The sequence below is a fragment of the Anarhichas minor genome, unplaced genomic scaffold, assembly GCF_050575085.1.
Source record: "Anarhichas minor isolate MPS153535 unplaced genomic scaffold, ASM5057508v1 ptg000004l, whole genome shotgun sequence".
Lineage (NCBI taxonomy): Eukaryota > Metazoa > Chordata > Actinopteri > Perciformes > Anarhichadidae > Anarhichas > Anarhichas minor.
The window spans coordinates 9,634,261-9,655,919 of record NW_027466450.1 but is presented as its reverse complement, the minus strand read 5'-3'; the positions used below and the strand labels follow the sequence as shown (position 1 = coordinate 9,655,919).

The 21,659-nt window shown below is 39.7% G+C and overlaps 1 protein-coding gene across 1 annotated transcript; it reads right to left on the bottom strand.

Moving 5' to 3' along the window:
* Nucleotides 1-250: 250 nt before the first annotated feature.
* On the bottom strand, nucleotides 251-19,688 carry ikzf2 (IKAROS family zinc finger 2). The gene is made up of 7 exons (XM_076104063.1): nucleotides 19,661-19,688; nucleotides 14,987-15,088; nucleotides 6,943-7,113; nucleotides 5,762-5,929; nucleotides 2,595-2,732; nucleotides 1,831-1,962; nucleotides 251-1,173 (listed from the first exon to the last, which is right to left on the bottom strand). Exons 1-7 carry the CDS (start codon nucleotides 19,686-19,688, stop codon nucleotides 353-355), a joined length of 1,560 nt encoding a protein of 519 aa, XP_075960178.1. The 3' UTR covers nucleotides 251-352.
* Nucleotides 19,689-21,659: the final 1,971 nt, after the last annotated feature.

Sequence of the window (21,659 nt, the reverse complement as noted above, 5' to 3'; positions counted from 1 at the left end):
GGAGACCTTTCCAAATAAGACTAAAATGAAAAACTAGTTTAAGTAGTTTGACAGCTGCTCTGTCAAACAATTCATGAACATTTTGCGAGAAAACAAAACAACTCACCTTCCTTCTTCTTTATTAATCTCAATTAAATATGTAGAAAATATGTCTTTGGCCCATACCTTCATATGATTGTTCAACTGTCCAGAGTCACATAATTAGCTTAAAATAAGTATCTGCTATGATTGTGCTACACTTGTCTACAGTGCCCTTCAACTGTGCAGTCTCAGATGCCTGAGGGTAAGGACGGATATCAGGCTATTGCTCCTTTCCTTCCTTTTGTCTTTCCCTAAATTCCCACCCATCCTTTTACTGGATGGTGTGTTCACCACGGACTATGTGAGAGGAGAACTCATAGCTGTCTTTGCTGCGGTGACCACAGATGTTGCACTCCAATGGATCTCTGTATCCGTGGCAACCCATGTGGATGGTGTACATGACATGGTCCAGGAAGAGCACCCGGCAGTGCTCGCACTGGTAGGCCCGTAACTCCTGGCCCTCTCGTCCAAACACCCGAACCCCATCCTGGCTCACAGGCTTCTCTGTGGCCACTCGCATTATCCCAGTCCCCATTCCTGCAACACTTCTAGGTGACGCTTCTGTCACCCGGTCACCTGAATAGCCCACCGCTGGACTAGCTCGAGACCTGAGGCCGGGAATGGGGTTGCTCCCATGGTGTCCCTGCCTCTCACGAGGGCTGCTGCGAGCTGAGTCAGCAGAGTCAATTCCACTGTTGTTGGGAGATTCTTCTTGCCCTGCATGGTGCAGCTTGCCCAGCCTGGATAAGGCAGTTGGGCCATTAGTGGTGGGATGGCTGGGGAAGTCATGGGGCTGAAGGGGCTGAAGATGCTGAGGTTTCAGCGTGTCACAGTTTCCTGGATGATCTGTACGTTGGCCCAATGGCAGGGCATGGTGGAAGAGGGGGTTGACCATAGGCACCCCTTCAGGCATAGAGAGAGGGGGACCCGGATGATGGAGCATGGGCCGAAGAGTTTCCGATCCCAGGTATGTGATGGCATTGCTGATGGCCTGGTCCATCATGTGGGCCGACATCAGTTCAGCCTGCTTCTCATACTTAAGGCCCATCTCATAGCCTAGTTCAGGGTATCTGTAGCGTACCATCTTTTCACCTGCATGAAATAGTGGCACTATGAATGTGTGGAAATGAAAAGATTTAGCAAGTTTATGCCAATTTCATAATGCAAGATACAAAACATAATAAATATAAATGCATTAGCTTAAGAGGAGGGCCACACTCTTGCTATTAGCTACAAACAAGAGAGAAAAAAAATGTGCACAAACATATGAGCACGGCTAAATGTCCTTTCCAGTCAGTCAAAGTTGTATCTTGCTGATATTTCAGGATTTATTTTTCATATTTTCAACTTGATATTCTGTTTGTACAAATCTTATGAGGTGGAAAACCCCATCCATCTAGTACTGCACTGTTTAACCCCTCCTGAACAGGGATGCGGTGAGCTGTTTTCTCTCGATAAGAGCAATGACAAAGTTACAGGTGTACCTAACCACAGAGAGAAAAACATTTCCTTGCCTCTCAGTCAACTGCTTGCTCTAGCTTGCATGATCTCTTTTTTTAATAGTGCGGCAAATAAAAACCAAGTTCTGAGAAAGAAATCTGAGCTCATAGGGCAGTTCATAGAAAGAAAATGGAGCAGTTGAAATGTAATAACATTAAATAAAACTGTATCAGGCTGATCCTCATGGACACTCCACACAGACTAAAGTAGAGAAAGACATTATTTGACTGGCTTTATTTCAATACCCACCCACAAATTTCTGAGGCGTGGTGCTCTTCCTCTTGCCCACGTTGCTGAGCAGTCTTTCAATGACAGGTGGCCGATCAAAGGTAGCTATGGTGTTGGGCTCCGCCATGGGCCTTGGGTCTTTAAGGACCTTACCTTAAAGGTTTGAGAAGGGAAGGGGGTTAGAAAAGGCAAGAATATATTTACGTGTTCAGTTAAACAGAAAAATAACATTGTTAAATCGCGAAATCACTTTTCTTGGGAGGTGAAAACAAAAAGAAAATCTGAATTTTGCGTTCAAATTTTTTTTAATCACAACCTGAAATTGAATCTTAACCTCTTGCCCCATAAACCTTCCTCAGGAAATGTTATTTCTGTCACTCAATTGTCTTAAAAGGATTAATGATGGAATGAATTAAATATAAAATGCAGTTATATAATTATTAATAGATTATGAAATCTGTATAAATGTATGAACATATAATTAAAAGTTGAAAGAAAATAAACATTTAGTTGATAATAAATAAACAGCCAGAAAACGTTCTGTAAAGAATTGTACTAATGTGTGCTTCATATCAGCCTTTTCAAATTTCAATCCACTTCTACAGAGATGTTTCCCATACTGGACCAATTGGTTTGATTCCAACAAATACAAAATTCACAAGTAAACTTCACAGTGTATATGTTATTACAGATTTCCCCTGTGAGATCCACCTTTTTTGTACTGATTCCATTACAATTTAGGCCACCTTCATTTTCATGGTTACAGCTTTAGTAAAACAATTTACCTGTGTAAGGGCCAGTGTTGGCGCTCGGATCCAAGCCGATACCCTGCAGGTAACTATGGCAGCGCTCTTTATGTTCCTCCAGAGAAGTGCGCTGTTTGTAGCTCCGCCCACAGAAGTTACACTTGTGTGGTTTGCCAACTAAAAGTGAGGACATTCAAGAGGAAGCATATTAATTTCATTCATTGCTACAGACAGAGAGAGTGGGTAGCGTCCAATGAGACAATGCAATCTGCCGCAGTGTTTGGGCGGTGCGTAGTAGTAAATACTGTGTCAGTAGTACAAGCAAACCAAATGCGAGCCTCTGAGATCATGGAGATTCCACACGACTGTCGCCAGACACAAAGACATGCTGTGGGCGAAAAATATAGTTGCACCATGAAGTCTGCGTTTCAAGATGCTTGAGTCTCAGAAACACACAACTAACTCCCACTGCTGAGTGATGAGTGAATAGTGGAGTTGATCAGGCATCCCATGGTGGTGGTAGGAAACTAACTCCAATGTTAAACTGTGATGGAGGTGTAGTGTGATTCATTGTGCTATTTCAATTTTAATTCTTCCTTCCAACCTTGACAAGTGGAAAGACGAAGACATATCCAATCTATCTCAGGCCATCAGCCCATCTATCCTTTCACCCATCCATCTTGCTGTATCGCTTAATACATGGATCAATATATATATATATATATATATATATATATATATATATATATATATAAACATATATAAACAATTATAAGGGCATATAGTTATGAGTTATGAGATGTTAAGGTCACCAGTGTCCTCATCTTTGTATATTTGAACTACAGTACATGAGCTGATTGGATACTAAGGTAAAAGTTGTATTCAAAATGTGTAAAACTTTCATTCCAAATAGCTCTACTGAAGTGAAAACCCTACACAAGCAGACACTGCTGACGATATAGTTTTTTGTACTGTATGTATTCTCAAAACTAACATAATGACTCAGAAAGGGACTGAGCGAACTGGAGGCCACATAAGCATACCGATGTGACCCACCACCATTAGCCACGCGGTGTAGTAAGACATTGACTGAGATAATGGTGACAGCTATTTACTTGAAAAAGATCCAGTGCTCTTGTCACTGTGAGAACAGAGAAACCAAACATGTTTCAGTCTGAGGCACAGAGACTGTAACCCACACTCACACACACACACACACACACACATTTAGACATAGGTGATAGTTCACACGTGAACATGAGTACTCTTTCTCCCACAGAAAGGACTTGGAGTTTTTTTTTGCACATTATATGTTTTACAAGAAGACAAGTTACTCAGAAATTAATATTCCTTCAGCTGTAAATGTTACATTGTCTTCCAAGAACTACTTCTTGATGATTTGTATGAGGGAAATAAAACCCACTGGTTACAGAATGACATGGCCAGTCATGGCCAATCTTGCATCAGCAGACACTATTCTCTTTAGTGAATCATGTGGAATGATAATAGGTGTTCTGCTGTATCAGTCATTCAGGACTCAGTGGTCTGTGAATGACACTGTATCGGCAAAAGTCATTGTTCATTGTAATTTCTTTTTTTCTGAGTATGAACAGATACAAAAAAATGGTGGCTAATGACAAAAAGTTTCCATATTATTAAAGCGTGGGTTGATGTACCTGCAGGGTCATTGCAGTAATATTCATTTTGGCTAGTGAAGGAGTAGGCAATATTCAAACAAGTATCACTTCCATGTTCTTAGTAGCTCAAATCGACACACTCTCTCACTCACACACACAACATAGACTTCATTACTTTTTCATATTTATATAACCACCCACACACAACCTTGCGCAGATGTTGGATGGACCTGAAGAATCCACCTTTCAGACGCTAATCTTATTCATGCAAATGGTCCACACTGTGCACTCAGACTCACTTGACTGATTGCTTTTGGCTGATAAACGGGAGCTCAAATATAAATCTCCTGTACAACGAAATGATACATTCTTTGCCTCTCAAGCGTTTGCTGAATACTGACTCTACCAATGCACTATGCCTCAATGGATAATGTCATTCTCCAACATTTAACCTGGCCTTAGGGATAGCAGCCAAATCTGACACACTTTTGTCTTACCCCTCTTTCTCTGTTCTGACTCTCACTCTTGTCTTACATTTTTCCTTTAGGGTCTCTTTCAATGCTGTATTCCCTCTTTTGGCTACAGCTGTTTTTCCAACACCAGGCCAAAGTTGCCAGGTGTACTACACAGAGTGGTGTCACTGTACGTTAGAGATCGTCCTGCCAGCACAACTTGGCAACATCAAATTCCTCACATTACCCACTGAATGACCTGAAGAAGGCAAGTGTAACTTAGTACTCAAATTTTTACAGGAATAAGGGGTTAGGGGATGTGACAAATAAATTCGGCTGAACAATAAAGGAAGTGAAAGTAGGAAAAGGGTCATAGTTGATGGCGGAAGACAGGTGTGGAGCTATAGATCTTAGGAAATGGATAACAACTTCTGAGTAACAACTGGGACAAAGATTACAGACATGCAAACACAAAAAAAATGGCCGCATACACATAGATGCGCACCCAAACACACGTTGCCTCTATCTTAAAAGAGAACTGTGTACGAGTAACCCCCATGGGGGCATCACAGGCAGCAATGACAGTATTATCTGACCTTGATTTCAAAGGTGCAAAAGAGGGGAGAGCATATCCTCTCTGATAGGAAAGTGGGTTACAGTTGAGAGCGACCGCCAGCCCTCCCCATGTGTTTCTCAACAGACAGATAGTTTCCTCCCTAGCAAGTCAAGCAACTAAGGAACAGCATGTCCTTGATACCTAACCACAAAACACTCACGCTGTCTATAACATGCTCATAATAAAAATAAAAATCATTGCAGCAGATACGAGACACTAAGTCACCAACCAGCATGTATGGCCACTATAGCTCTGTTAGTTATTATATTAGACTCTCAGTCACACAGAGCTTATCAGCTGAGGAAGACTGGGGTAATTAGGTACAGGTAACACAAGCATAATATTCAAAACAAAATAATTTATCTTTTAAAATAAAGATCGTAACATTTAGAGCATTTCTTTTTTTTCCAGATCTCTGAAGCACTTTAGATAAAAGTCTCTTCTGGGCAACAGAAGTGGATGAGTAAAAAGGAAAAAGAAGAGGGCGAGGAGAAGTCTTACCAGCATGAGTGCGCAAATGCCCGCTGAGGGCATCACGCCGCCGGCAGGCGTAGCTGCAGAAGGGGCATTTGAAGGGTTTTTCACCTGTATGCAGCTTGACGTGTCTTAGCAGGTTTCCCTTCTGGGTGAATGAGACGCCACACTGGTTGCACTGGAACGGCCTGTCACCTGATAGAGGCAAGCACAGGAAGTCAATACCACACATTGTGGATAATGGTTTTAGAAAGTATCAACAACCGTGTAAGCTGTTTTTTGTATCAAACTGAACTCATTTACCTTTTTTGTTTTTGTGACTGACAATTGACTTTTTCTTTCCATGTGCTGGAACCACAAAGCACTAATGAGAAATGAACTAAAGTAAACTGTCCTATGTTGTAACTTTAGGTTGACTGTTTTAAATTAGATTAAACTATTATTACTCTCACTAAAATGAATTAAATGATTATCTGAAATGATTAAAACTAATATAATTGAGATTGAATTGAACTTGCATCTTCTCCCCATGTTTTCTTCATTCCAAAGACATGCATATCAGGTGAAGTGGGTATGCTGCAGATATCTAAGTATATAAAATAAAAACGGAGCTGGTACTGCATTTACTTGTGTACATTTCCACAGTAAATGCAATCTTTTCCAGAGTAATAAAAGTAGATGTGTGCTTGTCTATCTCTCCTGAATAGTATTGTGGACTTTATATCATGTGAAATGATACAGTTCAGACTGAACTGTATCATGAACTGTGTACTGAACTGTTCAGTACACACTTCTGATTTGCCATTGAATCACAACTACTGTCCGCTGTTCTGTTGGCAAATCTTTTGATCTGCAGCGAGTTGGAAAAGAGAAATATGATCCTAATGCTGTGACAACCAGATCAGCCATGGCGTCAGTTGGAACAGGTTGCGGGGGATTCCAAGGATATTTTCCCTGATAATAGTTCCAAGTCTAAGCTATTGTCCTTCAACAAACAAACGAAAAAAAAAAAAAAAAAAAAAAAGCAGAAAGCACTCTACACCCACTGTCGAGGAAAACGAATGATGTGTGACTCACCCTGAAGGTGGGGAACAAACACCGCCCAGATTTTAATTATAAAAAAAAACATATCCTTTGTGGATTGTCAATACCTAAAAATGTACCAGGTAGCGTCTTTAAATTACATTTGTAAATGTAATTATTGTTACCGTGTGTTTGTTGACTTCCTAAATCAGCTGTCACGTTTGTCTCAGATAATCCATCTTGTACGTTGCTTGGGCTGTCAGTCATGGATTCTTCCAATGCTACTCCTTCCTCCTCTGCTGGGCTTCTGTTGTCAGCCTCCTCCGCTGTTTCTTCCTCCTGTTTAATTTCCAGTTCTGTAAGATAGAACAACGGCAATCCTGAGATGCAGAATTTACAGCGTCAAACGTCGATACTGCAGGTTTCATGGGAGTGCCATAAAAGAACCTCTACCACAAAAATGCTCTAAAGCAACAATGAATCATTTATCAACTATGTAGTCTTGGTTGGCCTTTGGTTTTGCGTGACTTGGTCACGCATGAGCAGATTACACCAAAAAGGTTCCGTGTTTATTTGGAATGGATGGATTGACCTAGGTTAGGTTATAAGAGAGGCTGTCTACATCCCAAGGGTAGAGCGTGTTGGCTAGAGTTGAGATTAGGGAGAGTATCCTCCTGTTAAAATGATTTAAACTGTAAAGGTCTGAAGTGAACTGTTCTGGTCGCAGGATGGACTGGTTTGGCTAGAAGTATAATGATCTGCAATGGACATAAATAATGACTTAAGACGGATAGCTGTGTGAAATAACATATATTTAAATGAGTATGGAGTGGGCATCCAATTTAGCAACTCAACTCGTAGACAGCATTAGGATTGACTGACACATTGAGAAGAGAGAAAATGAGTGAGAGAGGAAGAGAAACAGGCTGGTCTGGTTCTTGGCTGTCCCTGGGGAGAAAAGGGAGTGTCAGAGGCCCTGTAGCTTAGAACACATGACTAGCAATGGGAGACTGACTGGAGGACAAGGGCCAAAGATTGTATTATTGCGTGTGGGTGTTTGCGTGTGTGGGTGGCTGTGGAGGGAAACTATTCACCACCTGCAGTCTCTACTTATCACCGGCAATTAGTCATACTTGTACACAAAAATAATTACCCAGAAGATAGAACACACACACTCACAGCTACACCTAGTTTCATCCACCTACACTCCCGGTGACTCTTGTCCCAATAATCACCTGGATTGGACACATTGTATACACGTCAGTCAACCAGAAAATCAGTTTCAAAATATTCAACCAAACAATTGATTATTATTATTAAATCATTATTTTACCATGCACAAACCACATGAGCTGACAATTTTGGAATGACGAGACAATGCTTGAGCAAGACTTCCCCTCTGAAGGAAAGGAAACAGTTCCTCTGTCTCGGATCTTGCCCCATTGACAGACATTTACACACTAAATGCTGTATATAGAATCTAATTAATAATTTTACAAAAGAATCCAGGAATGTTTGTCATATTTACAGTTGCTTGTGCTTGCCTTGTTTAGTCTTTGAACATTGTTATACACAACAATATGAAAACCATGTGCATGCTTATAACGAGGATTACGCTGCTTTTGTTATTTGAATTATACTTTTTTATAAAGCCTCTTAAAACCAACTTTTGATTCTGGGCCATACAGTAAAGCTTAACTTGAATTGATCCCCTTTTGTAGAATTGACTTTGTTCACACTACAGCTGTGACAAAAGATTTCCAAGAATCATACTAGGTAATAAGACATACTCCAAAAATCAAATCTTGGCCTTGTTAATGGGTTGATAATGGATGTGAAAGGGGCTTTAGGCATATTGCAGAAACAAACGTTTCAACATCATCCAAGCAAAACTTACTCATCCTGATGATCCTGTTTTGGGATTTAGTGGGGCAATAATCACAGTGTGAGCACATGACGTTTTACTAAAGCCTCCCATCTGACTGCTTCCGTCAACTGTCCTTTCAGGCTTTGGAACTGTATCCACTCTCTCCGAGGCTAGTTAAAGAAATTTAGATATTCAGGCAACATTTCTTTTTGTATGGGCTGTCGAGAGAAATCTCCACAAAGCAAGTGCATTCTTTAAACTGATCCTGTGTGTTTCCAATGCCCAAGTTTGTACAAAAGAAACGCTTATTCCAATACCCACATTGCTATCAAGCCTTGCCTTCGACAGCTGTATCCTGGCAACACGGAGCAGACCTGAACGTCCTTGCTATTCAGCTCCTTGTTTCTTTACATCTGTCTCTCCAGGGTGGCAGAGTGAAATGCATTGAGTGGTCAGATGAGGATACACTTGACGGTTGCTACGACAAAAGCAGCAATGAAAATAACTAAGATGAAGTTTTGGCATTTTTCTACCCCTCTCTACAGCACAGAGTCTGTGAATTATCTGAGTTTCCCATAATCCATAGAAAACCAGGGGAAAAGATCACAATTGATTGAGAGGTTAACTGAAAGCAAGACATCATTAAGAAGAATGAATTATGTCGCTTTTACCACCCAAACTGTCATCTGGCCCAAAGGATGTAATTCTACTCCTCTACCGTTTATCACCAGAAAGTGCACACATCCAGGACAATTGCTGTACAACCTGTGTTTGACACTAAAATGTGACAGCGCTCCATGCTTATTTTCAGCAGATGATATCACGTAGCCCTTCTTTTGTAACCAAACTTCAAATGGCAAATCATGCTAGGCAACTTCCAGAATGACAAACGTTCTTCTCAGTGAAGAGTATCTCCCTGTGAAACCGTGGCCCAGCTTGCCTCCCTCTATCTTTAAACTTGTGAGAAACAAGCTTCCCTTTTTGTCCCACAGTTGCCCCGTCTCACGTAGTTTCCCCTTTTCTTACTTTGCTACTTCACAGTGACATTGCTGGAGCTAATCTGAGGCATCACATCAATACACTGAAAGGAACCAGGCAACATTTCTGGGTACGTGCTATACAGCACAACACGTGTGATATTGTACAACAAGTTGCAATATGTAATTTTTGAACAAAAGTTCTTAAGCTGCGTGGAAAGTACTGCTACTGTAACAAGTATCCATCTTTATCCTATTACTTTTTTTTCTTCTAACTTCTCGTCCCACTACTATATTTGGAGGATTTTGTGGATTTCTGTGTTTGTGGGTTTGTGTGATCACTTCCACCCTATTCCTCCAATACCCTCCAAACATGCTCCAAACAAGGTTCAGGGGGCTGGCTTTTGCATAGTTTGTTATTAGTGTTGTTTTGTCATTTCATTTCACTTTTAATGTTACATAAACACTTGCAGTGGAACTTCTGTCCCTGTTCTACGTTTTCAACCATACACAAAGCGGCTACTCCTCTACCGGAATCTATCAAACATATATCAGAAGAAGAGGACAACGACAAAAGTAGTTTACAGCATGCCAAGAAAAAAAAGAAAAGAGAGAAAACACTGCCTGCAATCTGCCCGGTAGTGAATCTCCAGAGAAGTAGGCTAAGAATCCTGCTGTATATTATTTATTTTCAATTTGCCATTAGCATGCTAACAAAGTAGCCAGATAGCAGCATTCGTGTTTTGTGCTTATTATTTATGCTTTCCTATCAAACCTTCCATCTACCTTCACAGCCATCTAATATAAATGTAAAACATGGATAAGAAACTGCTTTGTGTATCTCATTTCAAACAACTATCTGACTTTTGAGCTGAGCACCGTGAGGACAATCGACAGAGAATGATCATTGGAGCTGCAAGAGGTCAAAGGTAATGAATTACTCATACCTTACCATTACTCCTTTCATGCATAGTGTCAACTACAGGCATTACAATCTAGTGAGTGCATCATGTATTAAAAAAAGTCCTGTTTTAAGTGTATTGCCTCTTTCAATGCATGGTGTCCACTGTAGTCATCACATACTCATTCAAATGGAGTTTTTAAAAATAGCAATTAACACTAACTGCCCGCAACCAACATGTGGCCCCCGGTACATATATCTAATATCAGATGGCCAAGACAGAAGGAGAGAGACTTCAGCAGGGCCTGGACAGCTCCACAAGAAGTCACAAATGCAGTTTAATTTCATATACCTCAGATGGACTGATAACGCTGGTAGGCGTAAGATTATAGGTATAAGGCCCTTATAAGATGCTTATTAAAATCATTAAATGATAACAAGACTCTATAAATGTTAATACTAGCATTTTAAACCCATTTGTGCTAGATTATAAGACATTAAGCACATAAGAAAGCGTTTATAGACTGCTTTAAACTGTTAATAATAGCTTAATGATGTCTGCTATCTGGATGTAATGAGAATTTCAACAACTATTACAAAAAAACAGAAGTAACTCTGCGTTTTGCAGGGGAACGCAACTAAACTAAGGGGAACTAAAGCAAAAACAATGCCTTATTAATGGCAATAAATCCTCCACTTATTAAAAGCTTTTTAAAGTTTTTTTTCTGTCTTCCTCTGATATAGCTTGGGACAATTTGCAGCGAAGGGCTAAGGACTCAGCCTTAGTAGATGGGTTCGCCCACTCTACCCCTAGCTCTGGGCTTAGGACTTGCCGAATATGGTTTGCAACAACGGCTCCATCTCTAGAGCTGCCATCCGACCCCCCCTCCCGGCTACTAGCAGCAAGGAGGCACTGCGGGGTGCGCTAAGCTAGAAAATTCTTATCTCATTTGTTGACTGAACAGTAACAACTCTAATTCAGCCAGTCATAACCCCAGCGCCGGGAATCTGATCCTGGACCGTCCTGATTCCCCGCCGGATCAGCAAACTTTCCGGCTAAGCAGTCCCCCAGCATCCTAGGAGTGAGGCTGAGTAACCAATTCTAATGTTGTGGTCTGGATCTGTGAGATAACCATGAAACATTCATTTGAATGTAACAGATGACAATAAAAAAGAGCTATGAAATAAATTTGACATTAGGAAATAAAAGTCCCCTGAAATAAATAAATACAGTGCTTTGTAAAATGTCGTTTTAAAAAGATAAAAATATATTAATTTGATTATTGAACTTTATTGACACATTTGTATATTTATATTTACAGTTATATATATATTGTCTTATTTATTCCTTTTATTGGCATATTTATTCATTTCATAGGCATATTTATGTATTTATTTGATTCTGAATGAAATGGAATTCCATAACATGCATGTTCTATAAAACAAAGCCTTTAAGGGGGCTTTTGAAAATAATTGCAGTTATGAGCACAATAACAGATTTTTTTCACATTAAGGTAATTATGTTGTTAAAGACAAATACTCTACAAATATGTTACAATTGCATAGTTTGTTGTTGATGTGATTAGTGATATTTAAAAATTGTGAATTCAGAATTTCTGTTACAATGTACAATTTACCTCAATGTTGGTAGGGATGCTAGCTTCAGCATTGGCAATCCCATCCGGAAGGTTCCCGGACACCAAGCCAGGGAGAAAGTAGTTCTTTCAGAGTTTTTCAGGTTCTATCTACAACAGAGAACCAACTCCTTCAACACTCTACTGAAGCCAGGTAGACTTACCCACACATTTTTCTGTGATCATTACAGCAAGATAGAAGCAGTAAGGAGGAAGTACTACAGGAGTAAAGAACTGCAAAACAATTACAGAGTCCATCAGTATTCAGGTCTGATTAATTTCCAGGCTGCTCAGCAAAGCAAGCCTGGAGAGAGTGAGGAGAGCAGGATTGGTCAACAGATCATTCTTTAATTTCCACATATTGGCAGCGCATCATCTGGATGCCCTGCAAAAGCAACCAGATACAGGACATGTGATCTATTTGTCACCACAGTGAAAGACCAGACGATGGTAACACCATTGAGAAGAATGGCTTCATCTTTGACAGCAGATGGGTCGTTCCTTACAACCCCTGTGTCCTATATAAGTGTCACATCAATGTTGAATTTGTTGGCTCCTTCCATGCCATTGTACCTCTCCAGGTATGCCCATGAGTAAGTTGACATCGGCACTGTAACCATTGAGAGCAGGGATGAGATATTCATCTTCATCAATGACAGGTTGATTGACACTCACTGGAGAGCAACAAAATAACATGTCCAGGACAGGTTGCCTGCAGTGATCAATCTTGCTATCCACACAGAAGGCCAGCATAATTTTGCGTTCAGAGAAGGCCCTCCACATGAGGTCCCGGCTGTAGCCAAAAACACTACATTATTTTCATTTACATGCTTCTTTAAACTCAACGGGAGGGACCCTGAGGCAATGCAATTACTTTACGTGGAGATTCCAGAACACTTTACTTGGAATGATCACATGCTAATGTGTAAAAAAAGACTGAGATAGCCAGAGGAAGAATAGATTCCTGGGATGATAGAAATGATGAGCAACGTGTTTGTAGTGCATCAAGATAGATTCTATTTAAAATTGCTCCATGTCAGAAGCCCACAAAGCTTTGAGGACCTCAAGATGTATGAGGCCACAAACTATAAGCTTTTCAAAGAGACAGCTCTAGCCATGGGCTTGCTTGAGGGCGATGGAAAGTAGATTACTGCTATGCAGGATGTCTAGAGCTTCGCATCCTCAAAGAAAGTCTGAGAAACCTTCACTATCATTGTCCACTCCACTTGCACCCTCAAGGATCTTGGACCAGCTTAGTGGAGAATTTGTCCACGAATAGATGCCATTACCAATAGAACTCACAGAGGAGAAAAAGCTGACAAAACTCTTCATGTCTGAAAGATTCAACAAATAGGAACAATGAAAAGTACAATTATTTAGTCATAAGCTGAATAACACACAGATGGAACAGGGTAGTTTATCTATCAAGCTGGGCATTCACCAAAAGAGGATAAAATCACAAAACAGTTATTTCTGGGCTGACTTGCCAGCTACAGAAAGACCTTTGCTTTTAAGGTAATTGCAGCTAAGATCAGGGTTCGCAATATTACAATATACACAATATAAAATATTATTCTTAATGCACAATAATACTAAGTGAGAGTTGTTTGTACTTTTTTATATATGTGCATGCCCCTTTTGTCACAATCCTTGGAGGTTTGCCTTTTGCACGATATATTTATAAGGGGTCAGGCCAACAGTATTATTTAGTTGACGAAATATGCTTGTCAGAGACCTTTTCTTCCATGACTAAGACAAAACGATGATGGAACGGAACTGACGTCAAACACTATTGGTTATGATAAAAAAAACATACAAAATAATTGAAAAAAATGTATTTTGAAAAATATAAACCTTACCAAACCTTATTTTTATTTTCATCACCTTATAGTCATCTTTGAAGAATGATCAAAGTGTTTATCGAACACTACTTTTGTTTAAGATGCCCATACAAAGCTGCATTCTTAATCATTCAACCTGTATTTTTCATCAGATAATGACAATGACAATATCTTAAGTGAAATAAGTTTGACAATTATTTTGGTTCGACTAGATTACTGAAATGTCCAATACAATCGGATGGAAAAGAACATTTGACACAGGACTAAGATTGTATGACAAAAAAATATCTGACAAAATTGAGAGAAAAAGGAATGACTGAAAATTGACTGAAATGTAAGGACTTTTAGGTGACTAAAATTGTACTAAAGTAGGGTCAGGGGAGGGTCAAGGAAATAGGTTGCAGCGCCCACATTTCTAGTATCATTTATTTGAAACAGCACTTTATTCCTAATTTATCTTTGTTTTTTTGGAGTATGGTATTTGGATGGCATTTATGTGATTGTATGCTTTGCAGTTTGCCCCTCATTCACTAACAAACACACACACCGTGGCGGAAGAAACACTGTTAGGTCTGCCAGCAATATCTCGTTAGTTTTCACTGTTAGCACATTTAGCTATGATCCGCCGGCTGTTGAGAGCCATTGAGAGGCAATCAAAAATGCTCCCAATATCGGATCTTGCACCTTTAAATGTTCTCTGATGATGTATTTGGAAAGAATATTGGTAATAAACCCATTTATTGTTTTCTAATGCCCCCTTTTGATATTTAAATCCAATGCTTTACTTATCTGCCACAATGATATAATGTTTTTGAGCTGAAATAATTGAATTTAGGGACATAAGCAAATATTGATATATATGGTCAATCAATTAATCAATAAAGAAATAGATTAAGAATAGTAATTGATTGACAGCCTTGGTATATTTGTTTAAACGAGAACTAGTGTGTGTGCATACTGTGGTTCTCGGCAGACAGCAGAAACGTGTATCTATTGATTGAGCACTCACCACTTGGGGAATTAGGAACCTGAGGTACTGTCCGTCCATTAGGTGTTGACGCATCCGCCAACATTCTTGAGTTCTCCTTACCGGGAGAGCATTGGCCGTTACCTGAGAGACAAGCAGAAACACAGCAATCGACATTGTCCTGTACAATACTGTAGTTGTACAACACATACAATACAAGGCAGTTACAGTATGTGAAAAAAAAGCTTTGAGGTTTTTAATATTATATATGCAACTATGTAATGATTAGGGTTTTAAAGGCAAATAAGAGGACAGAAATATAAATAAAAGGTGGTCAAGCGAGAAACCAAGAGTATAAATTCAGTATTTTGAAGATAATTTTTTAGAGGATGAGATTCTTACAGATTGTGATGATAAACTCCACACCTAACCTGAAAGAAAAATCCTGGTCCATTCACTTCAATACAAATAAAAAGTACATCAAAAGTCTTCCTAAACAAATAGTTATAATGGTATCCAGTAGCCTTTTGTATGGTAATTACTTCTCAGAATAAAAATGATTAATTTCATCCTACTCTCAGATGTCCTTCAAACCCAGACCCGAATGGTAACTTTGGAGGTCTCCATATAGAATGCACAAGGCAACTAACTAAACTGTCTATCTTTACCTATGGGATCCTAATGTCCAGCAAATGTGGATCAGATTGCATCCTCTCAGCAGTCCGTGCAGAACCCAGGCTATGGATAGCCCTGTGTCCTGTGTCCTGTGTGGTTTGAGGGAGAGCAAACCAATCCCTTATCCCCTTACACCCCGGGCCCGTCAGGGTCAACAATACAGTGGCAACAGGCAAACACCCCTGCTGACCTAGGTGTCAGATCCCGTAGGAAACAAAGTGAGCCTTCATTTACCACCAGCACAACGTTTTTCCTCAAGTATACTGACAACTGTGAAAAAGTGGAAAATATCCAATCTAATGACATCAGACTGCCTCATGCTATTTTAATTGTTGTATCAATAGTCATGGTTGAGGGAAGTTTTAGCTCAAATAAAAGGACAGTGTTGCATCTGAGACCGCTACAACGATGGCCTTGTTACAATTTGTCGGTGCTGAACATGTCTGCAACGATCCCTTATACATGAAAAAGAAATATGTGTCAAATCTCCAATTGCTGTGTCAGCTCCTCTTAGTTTGACAACCTCCTCTATGGTATTGTTACATTGTAGTGGCTGCCCCACTGTGTGGGGCATACTGGGAGACGTTGTCCATGACACAATCCCTGGGCCTGGGCTCGGGTTGCACAGGTCGGGGTTGGAGGAAATCTCAGATGACCGACACTGGTTCTCCCTTGGCAATGCTGTCCTGGAGACAGGAGTGGCCCAGATTTGTCATGAAGGATTTTCCATTACTTTAGCAGATGCTGACAACTACCTGGCAGCACTGTGGCTAGGTTGTCACAAGTCTAAGCCAATAGCATTGGGCTACCTGGGTTCAAATGCTAAAATAAGAACCCTCCATTAAAGATTTGAAAAAGGTCCAATGTGTAATATCTGGCAAACTGCTCCAAACAAACAGGGGGCAGCCTTTCACCTCTACTACAGTAGAGGTGTAATGCTGTCACTACAGTAACTCACTATCGCTTCCCAAGGTACAAGTGGTATAACAAGATAGAATGGGCTGGGTTTAGCACATTCATTTTCAAGGTAAATTGCTGTATTCAAAAAGGTATCAAATTAATGATGTTTTATGCGCAATGCTGTCAATATGATGTATTTTTTAATTAACAAAGAATAACGTCAAATAAAGACGTTCTTCATCAAAGGTCAAGTGTCCTGGTCTTTAGGGCAATCACTGGCAAACAAAGGAAGAAGTCACACCTGTATTAAGTCTGTCCGTTGCTTACGATGGTCAAATACACAGCTAGTGAAGAAAATGGAATCTAACAAGGGTCAATGCAATTTCTGTTCTTACAAGTTATTCAAAAGAAAGCACAAGCACTTATAAATGGTATATAGGTTCAGGAAACGTATGCAATGGCAAAAAACATAGATCAAGCTCCATCAGCCTGCTTGTGATGGCAGAAATAAATAAAATACACAGAAAATGGCTCATAATGTTTAACTGGGTAAGGAACTGAAACTAACTAAGAGATTGCTTTTGAGTTACGTGGCCCTCCATTCTGACCTGCTGGCTACACAGTGTATCGGAGCTGGTTTTTCCTGTCAAACCCCGAACCCTCCTTAAGACAAACATTCATAACACTCAGACATGCACACACAAACACACACACACACACCGCTGACAAAATAAATGTAATAATTTGATTTTTCAGATTTGCATTGAGGTCATAAATCATACTTACTCTCACACACGCACACACATCATCATCATAATCTCACACGTACGCGGCACAACCTACAACACCCCCTTGTATTCACAATACTCTCTCTCTCACACTGACAATGCTGTCTTAGTAACTGTAACCGTTGACTTCACTGGCTGAAATAACAACAGTCGAAAGCAAATTTTATAAGATGAAACTAATTAATGTAATCAATGACAATGTTAATGTCTTCGGTCAAACTAAAGTTGAAACTTATTGGCTGCTGTCTAGCTCTCTAATAAAAGAGAATAAAACAGATTAGAAAATGAGTACTCTACTTCAGGCAATTTGAAAGTATATAGGAGATTTTGTTGTTGTTACTGTAAGATGATACTGGATAGTTTCCCTCAAATTATTGTGCATTACCTCCGGTAAATGTGATTTGTTTCGCTGATGAACTGAAATTGAACTGGACTGAAATGATGATTTGTTAAAATGTGATATGGTTCAATATAACAGTAGTCTGGTAAGAGGACAACTCGTACAGTTTCACCATTTCTGTCCGTTACCACTGGCTTTATTAATAACACAGGTCCGGAAATGTTTCACCTTGCCATGATAATTAAATGAAATTAAAGTTAATTCAATTTAACTAGAGCAAGAAACTAAAGATCAAACGTTTCTCTGTTTAACATGAATGGCTGACAACAGGAACTGTAGACAGAGACATTGGATCAGCCCAATAATCCATATTGGACCTTCAGTATCCAGGGGAGTAAAGTATGGTTTGTTATGTCAGTTTGTCAACCTGACATCAAATAATTAAATATGTCAAAAGTATTATTTAAGTATTGTCAGTCAGGCATTAAGCTAGTATACAGTGTGAAAGTAATCAGTGACCAAGTGGACGTCTACATACATAACTTGGTAAATGGACTTGCATTTATACAGAGCCTTTCTAGTCTGCCAACCACTCAAAACGCTGTCCACTACATGTTAACATACACCCAATCACACACATTCATACACTAATGGCAGAGTCTGCAATCAATCTAAACTAATGCACATTCAGCACACTCACACACCGATGGCAATTTGGGGTTCAGTGTCTTGCCCAAGGACACTTCGGTTCACTATCTCGACCAAGGACACTTTGAGTAACAACTCTAGCCACTGTGCAGTTAAGGACACCATGTTTTGTCAGAGCAATAGCAAGACTGCTCTGGTTTTTCAGAAATTGTACCTTCCCTTTGTTCTTTATGTTCTGTACAATGCTCTAAATAGGTATTCAGGAATTGAAACCACAAATATTGTCAGTCACATACAATTGTATCACTGTCAGACTGTATGTATCATACTACTATTCTGAGTCACAGATACTGTTATCCTTGCTTACTTATAGACGATAGTGTATATATGGGAATAGCAGCCAATCTCCCACAAAACTGTGCAGACAGTAAGCTAGCTAGTGATGTACGTAGCGAACGTGTGGTGTGGCTGTATGTGTGGCCGCTCAGCTCATAAGAGAGTATATGTGTGTGTTCTATGATGGTGAGTAGAATAAGTTTGCATGTAAGAGGAGATGGTAGGATTTAGTGTAGCAGGGTACAGTATAGTGTGTTGGAGAGTATAGTGGTGCAAGATTATGATGACGTGTGTCACAACAGCACTCAGCATAGCGCCTTGCTAATGTGTTGAACGCAGTCAAATACATGGGAGTGATGGGGATGCAAACTGCTGCATTCCACAAAGATGTGTTTTCCGCAGTTTTATACTAACGGAACATACTATTATTTGTTCCGAACGTATCAGAACGGACAGATAGAGGATGAGCCTCCATTTCCACCACCACCCTTACCCCACCTGCCAAGTGTTCCTATAAGCATAAACCCCTAATGGAGACCTAAAATCCCCACTGATGTCATAAACAACATGCTACCTGTTTTTTGTTTTGTTTTTTTAACACAAAAGCAAAAACACAAGGGGCAGGGGAGAGATAGAGAGATATATTCAAGAGACCTGCCCAAAGGAAACCAGAAAAGGGTAAATGGAGCACCACAAAGTACGTATCCCGTATCTGCTGCATTCAACAGGATGTTGGTAATGCATCGTTTTCTCTACCATTAAGGGGTGAACAGGAAAAAGCCTGCACTAGGGGAAAATCCCTTGAAATGTGTATGGTCTTGCGATTGCAAAAAATTGTCTTATTTTGTAACTGCATTGTAAGTGAATAATGTCAAAGTCACAATAACACAAAAACACACAAACGTAGTCGTCGTCTTTATCGTCACCGGTGCAACAAAACACATTCCGATATACTGCATAAACTATGAGTATATGTTAATAAATGTTAGTGTACATTGAAGGTAGAATGTAAGCAATAGGAGGACTTACTAGCACAGTAGCCATCGGGAGCCTCCATTTCAAGTGCTGCAGGGAGTGCTGCAGGGAATAAAAAGAAAGATTACGGCGACATTTACATTTCTGTAACATAGAGGTTTTTTTGCATAATGTTAAAATAATTAGTTATCTTTATTCTTAATTTGTCCAAACCAAATGTGTGTATCGTAAAAGCTGTGCAGCCAGAAATCTGTGTCATTATAATTGCATGCAACAATGATCAGAGTTAACCTTGAACAAGTATTCATACAAACACCATGAACCTGTGGACTATTAATTAGTTTTAAAGCATAATAATAGCCAAATTCAAAGCTGTCTAGCAGCTTCATTTGCATGGATGCCAGTGCACAGGGGTGCATTACAACAGAGACTGTGGTCTGCGCAGTTTTCGTATTAGAGAAGTAGTCATGTATATTTAGAAAGCTACCCCATATGAACTATTTTAAATGTGGCAACAGCAACTTTTTTGTTTCATATTCTTTATTAAAAGAAAGAATTTGGACGTTAAATTAAAGCTGGCATGGTCGCCCCATTTTCACAGTAATCTGTGAGCTGTATCGCTTCAAATATTTTTGCAAATATTAGACCGACCAAGCAACACAATAAATAGCATTATGTTAAAAAGAAACACGAGGCATTCAACTGTGGGGAGATACACTTTTTAAAAAAAAATTATATTTTTTAAACTAAATATTTCTGGGCATGTCGATAATGCATGGCGTTAACAGGCTTCTTTGATTTTTATGAATTGCAAAATAAAGTGTAGGTCCATCTGTATCCCTGGACCCATTGTTATTGCTGTGTGGAAGATGTGTTAAAGTCAACACATACAAAGTAAGTGTGTTGAGATTATTATTATTTGTAATAGCATTGCATCAGAGAGAATTGTAGTAAAGTTTACCAATAACTATTTAAATACGGAGTCAGATCACACAAGAAAGCTGTGTGGTGCCACAGCACAACTGCTAGCTACATACAGTTACCCCTGTCATTAAAAGAAAAAAAAAAAGAAAAATCATAGGTGTCATTGCAGATTTTCTTTTGGCCTATAGGCCCAAAGCAGAATGCCCAACATCCTTAGTCAGCTTTATTGGATGTGACTATTTGCAGTTTACTGTATAACAATGAGGATGGTAATCTGACTCGTAGCCAGCAACAGTTTCCTTATTGATCTGAGCTCTTCATTTGGCCTCCCTCTGTATCTACATGGAGGAAACGTTGGCCACTTTACAGTCACAGAAAGTTGGAAAAACCTTTTGTTTTACATTCTTGATATTTCTTAAGCTTCAAGTAAAAGTGTACAGTATACCCGAAAGCAAAACCAGAAAGTAGCATGCATTATATATATATATATATTTTAGAAAAGGTGGATTCATATAATTACCTTCAAGCGTCTCCCCTGTGCAAACTTAGTTGGTAATTTCAGTAAAGGACGAGGGAGGGGTGGTAAAGTTGTCTCCACCTCCCTTTAATGAAACAAAAAAAGTCAAAATGATCTATTTCGTCCAGTGATCTCTCGTATGACAAACTGTCTTTCAAGCCAGGATGTTTCAACAACGATTACACTCCAATGAAAGGAGTATCTGATAATTAATCCGAGCAGATTCAGAAAAAGGCAGAGAAAAGTTAAGGAGGAGCGCATCTACAGTTTCCTACACTGTGACTGTTGCTGCCTCAAAGCCTCTTCTGCGCGCGTCCTAGTCGAGTTTTCCACTTGAAAAGTTGACAACGACACCGTCTCATCGAGCCCTACACCCGCATGATTCAAACTAACGACATTTCTCCAGAAGTCGCACTGTAACTACACGAGCCGTACACGTCGCACTTTATTTTTTTTTTTACAATGGGAACACCGAGGGGCGAAGACTCAACAAGTTGGTGAAGGGAAATAAAGGAGAGGGATGGATCAAACTGGATCCACCGGTTCCTAAGGAATTAGCCATAGCGGCAGGGAGCAGCCAAGCTATTTTCAATAACCAAGAAACTGGAAATC

Bases quoted from the DNA above. Each gene is read 5' to 3' on its own strand.
- ikzf2 (XM_076104063.1), bottom strand. From the start codon at position 19,688: ATGGAGGCTCCCGATGGCTACTGTGCTA. The intron at 7,114-14,986 runs GTGAGTGCTCAA...TCTATCTTACAG, and splicing joins GGTTCCTAATTCCCCAAGTG to AACTGGAAATTAAACAGGAG. The intron at 2,733-5,761 runs GTAAGACTTCTC...CCTCACTTTTAG, and splicing joins GCATTTGCGCACTCATGCTG to TTGGCAAACCACACAAGTGT.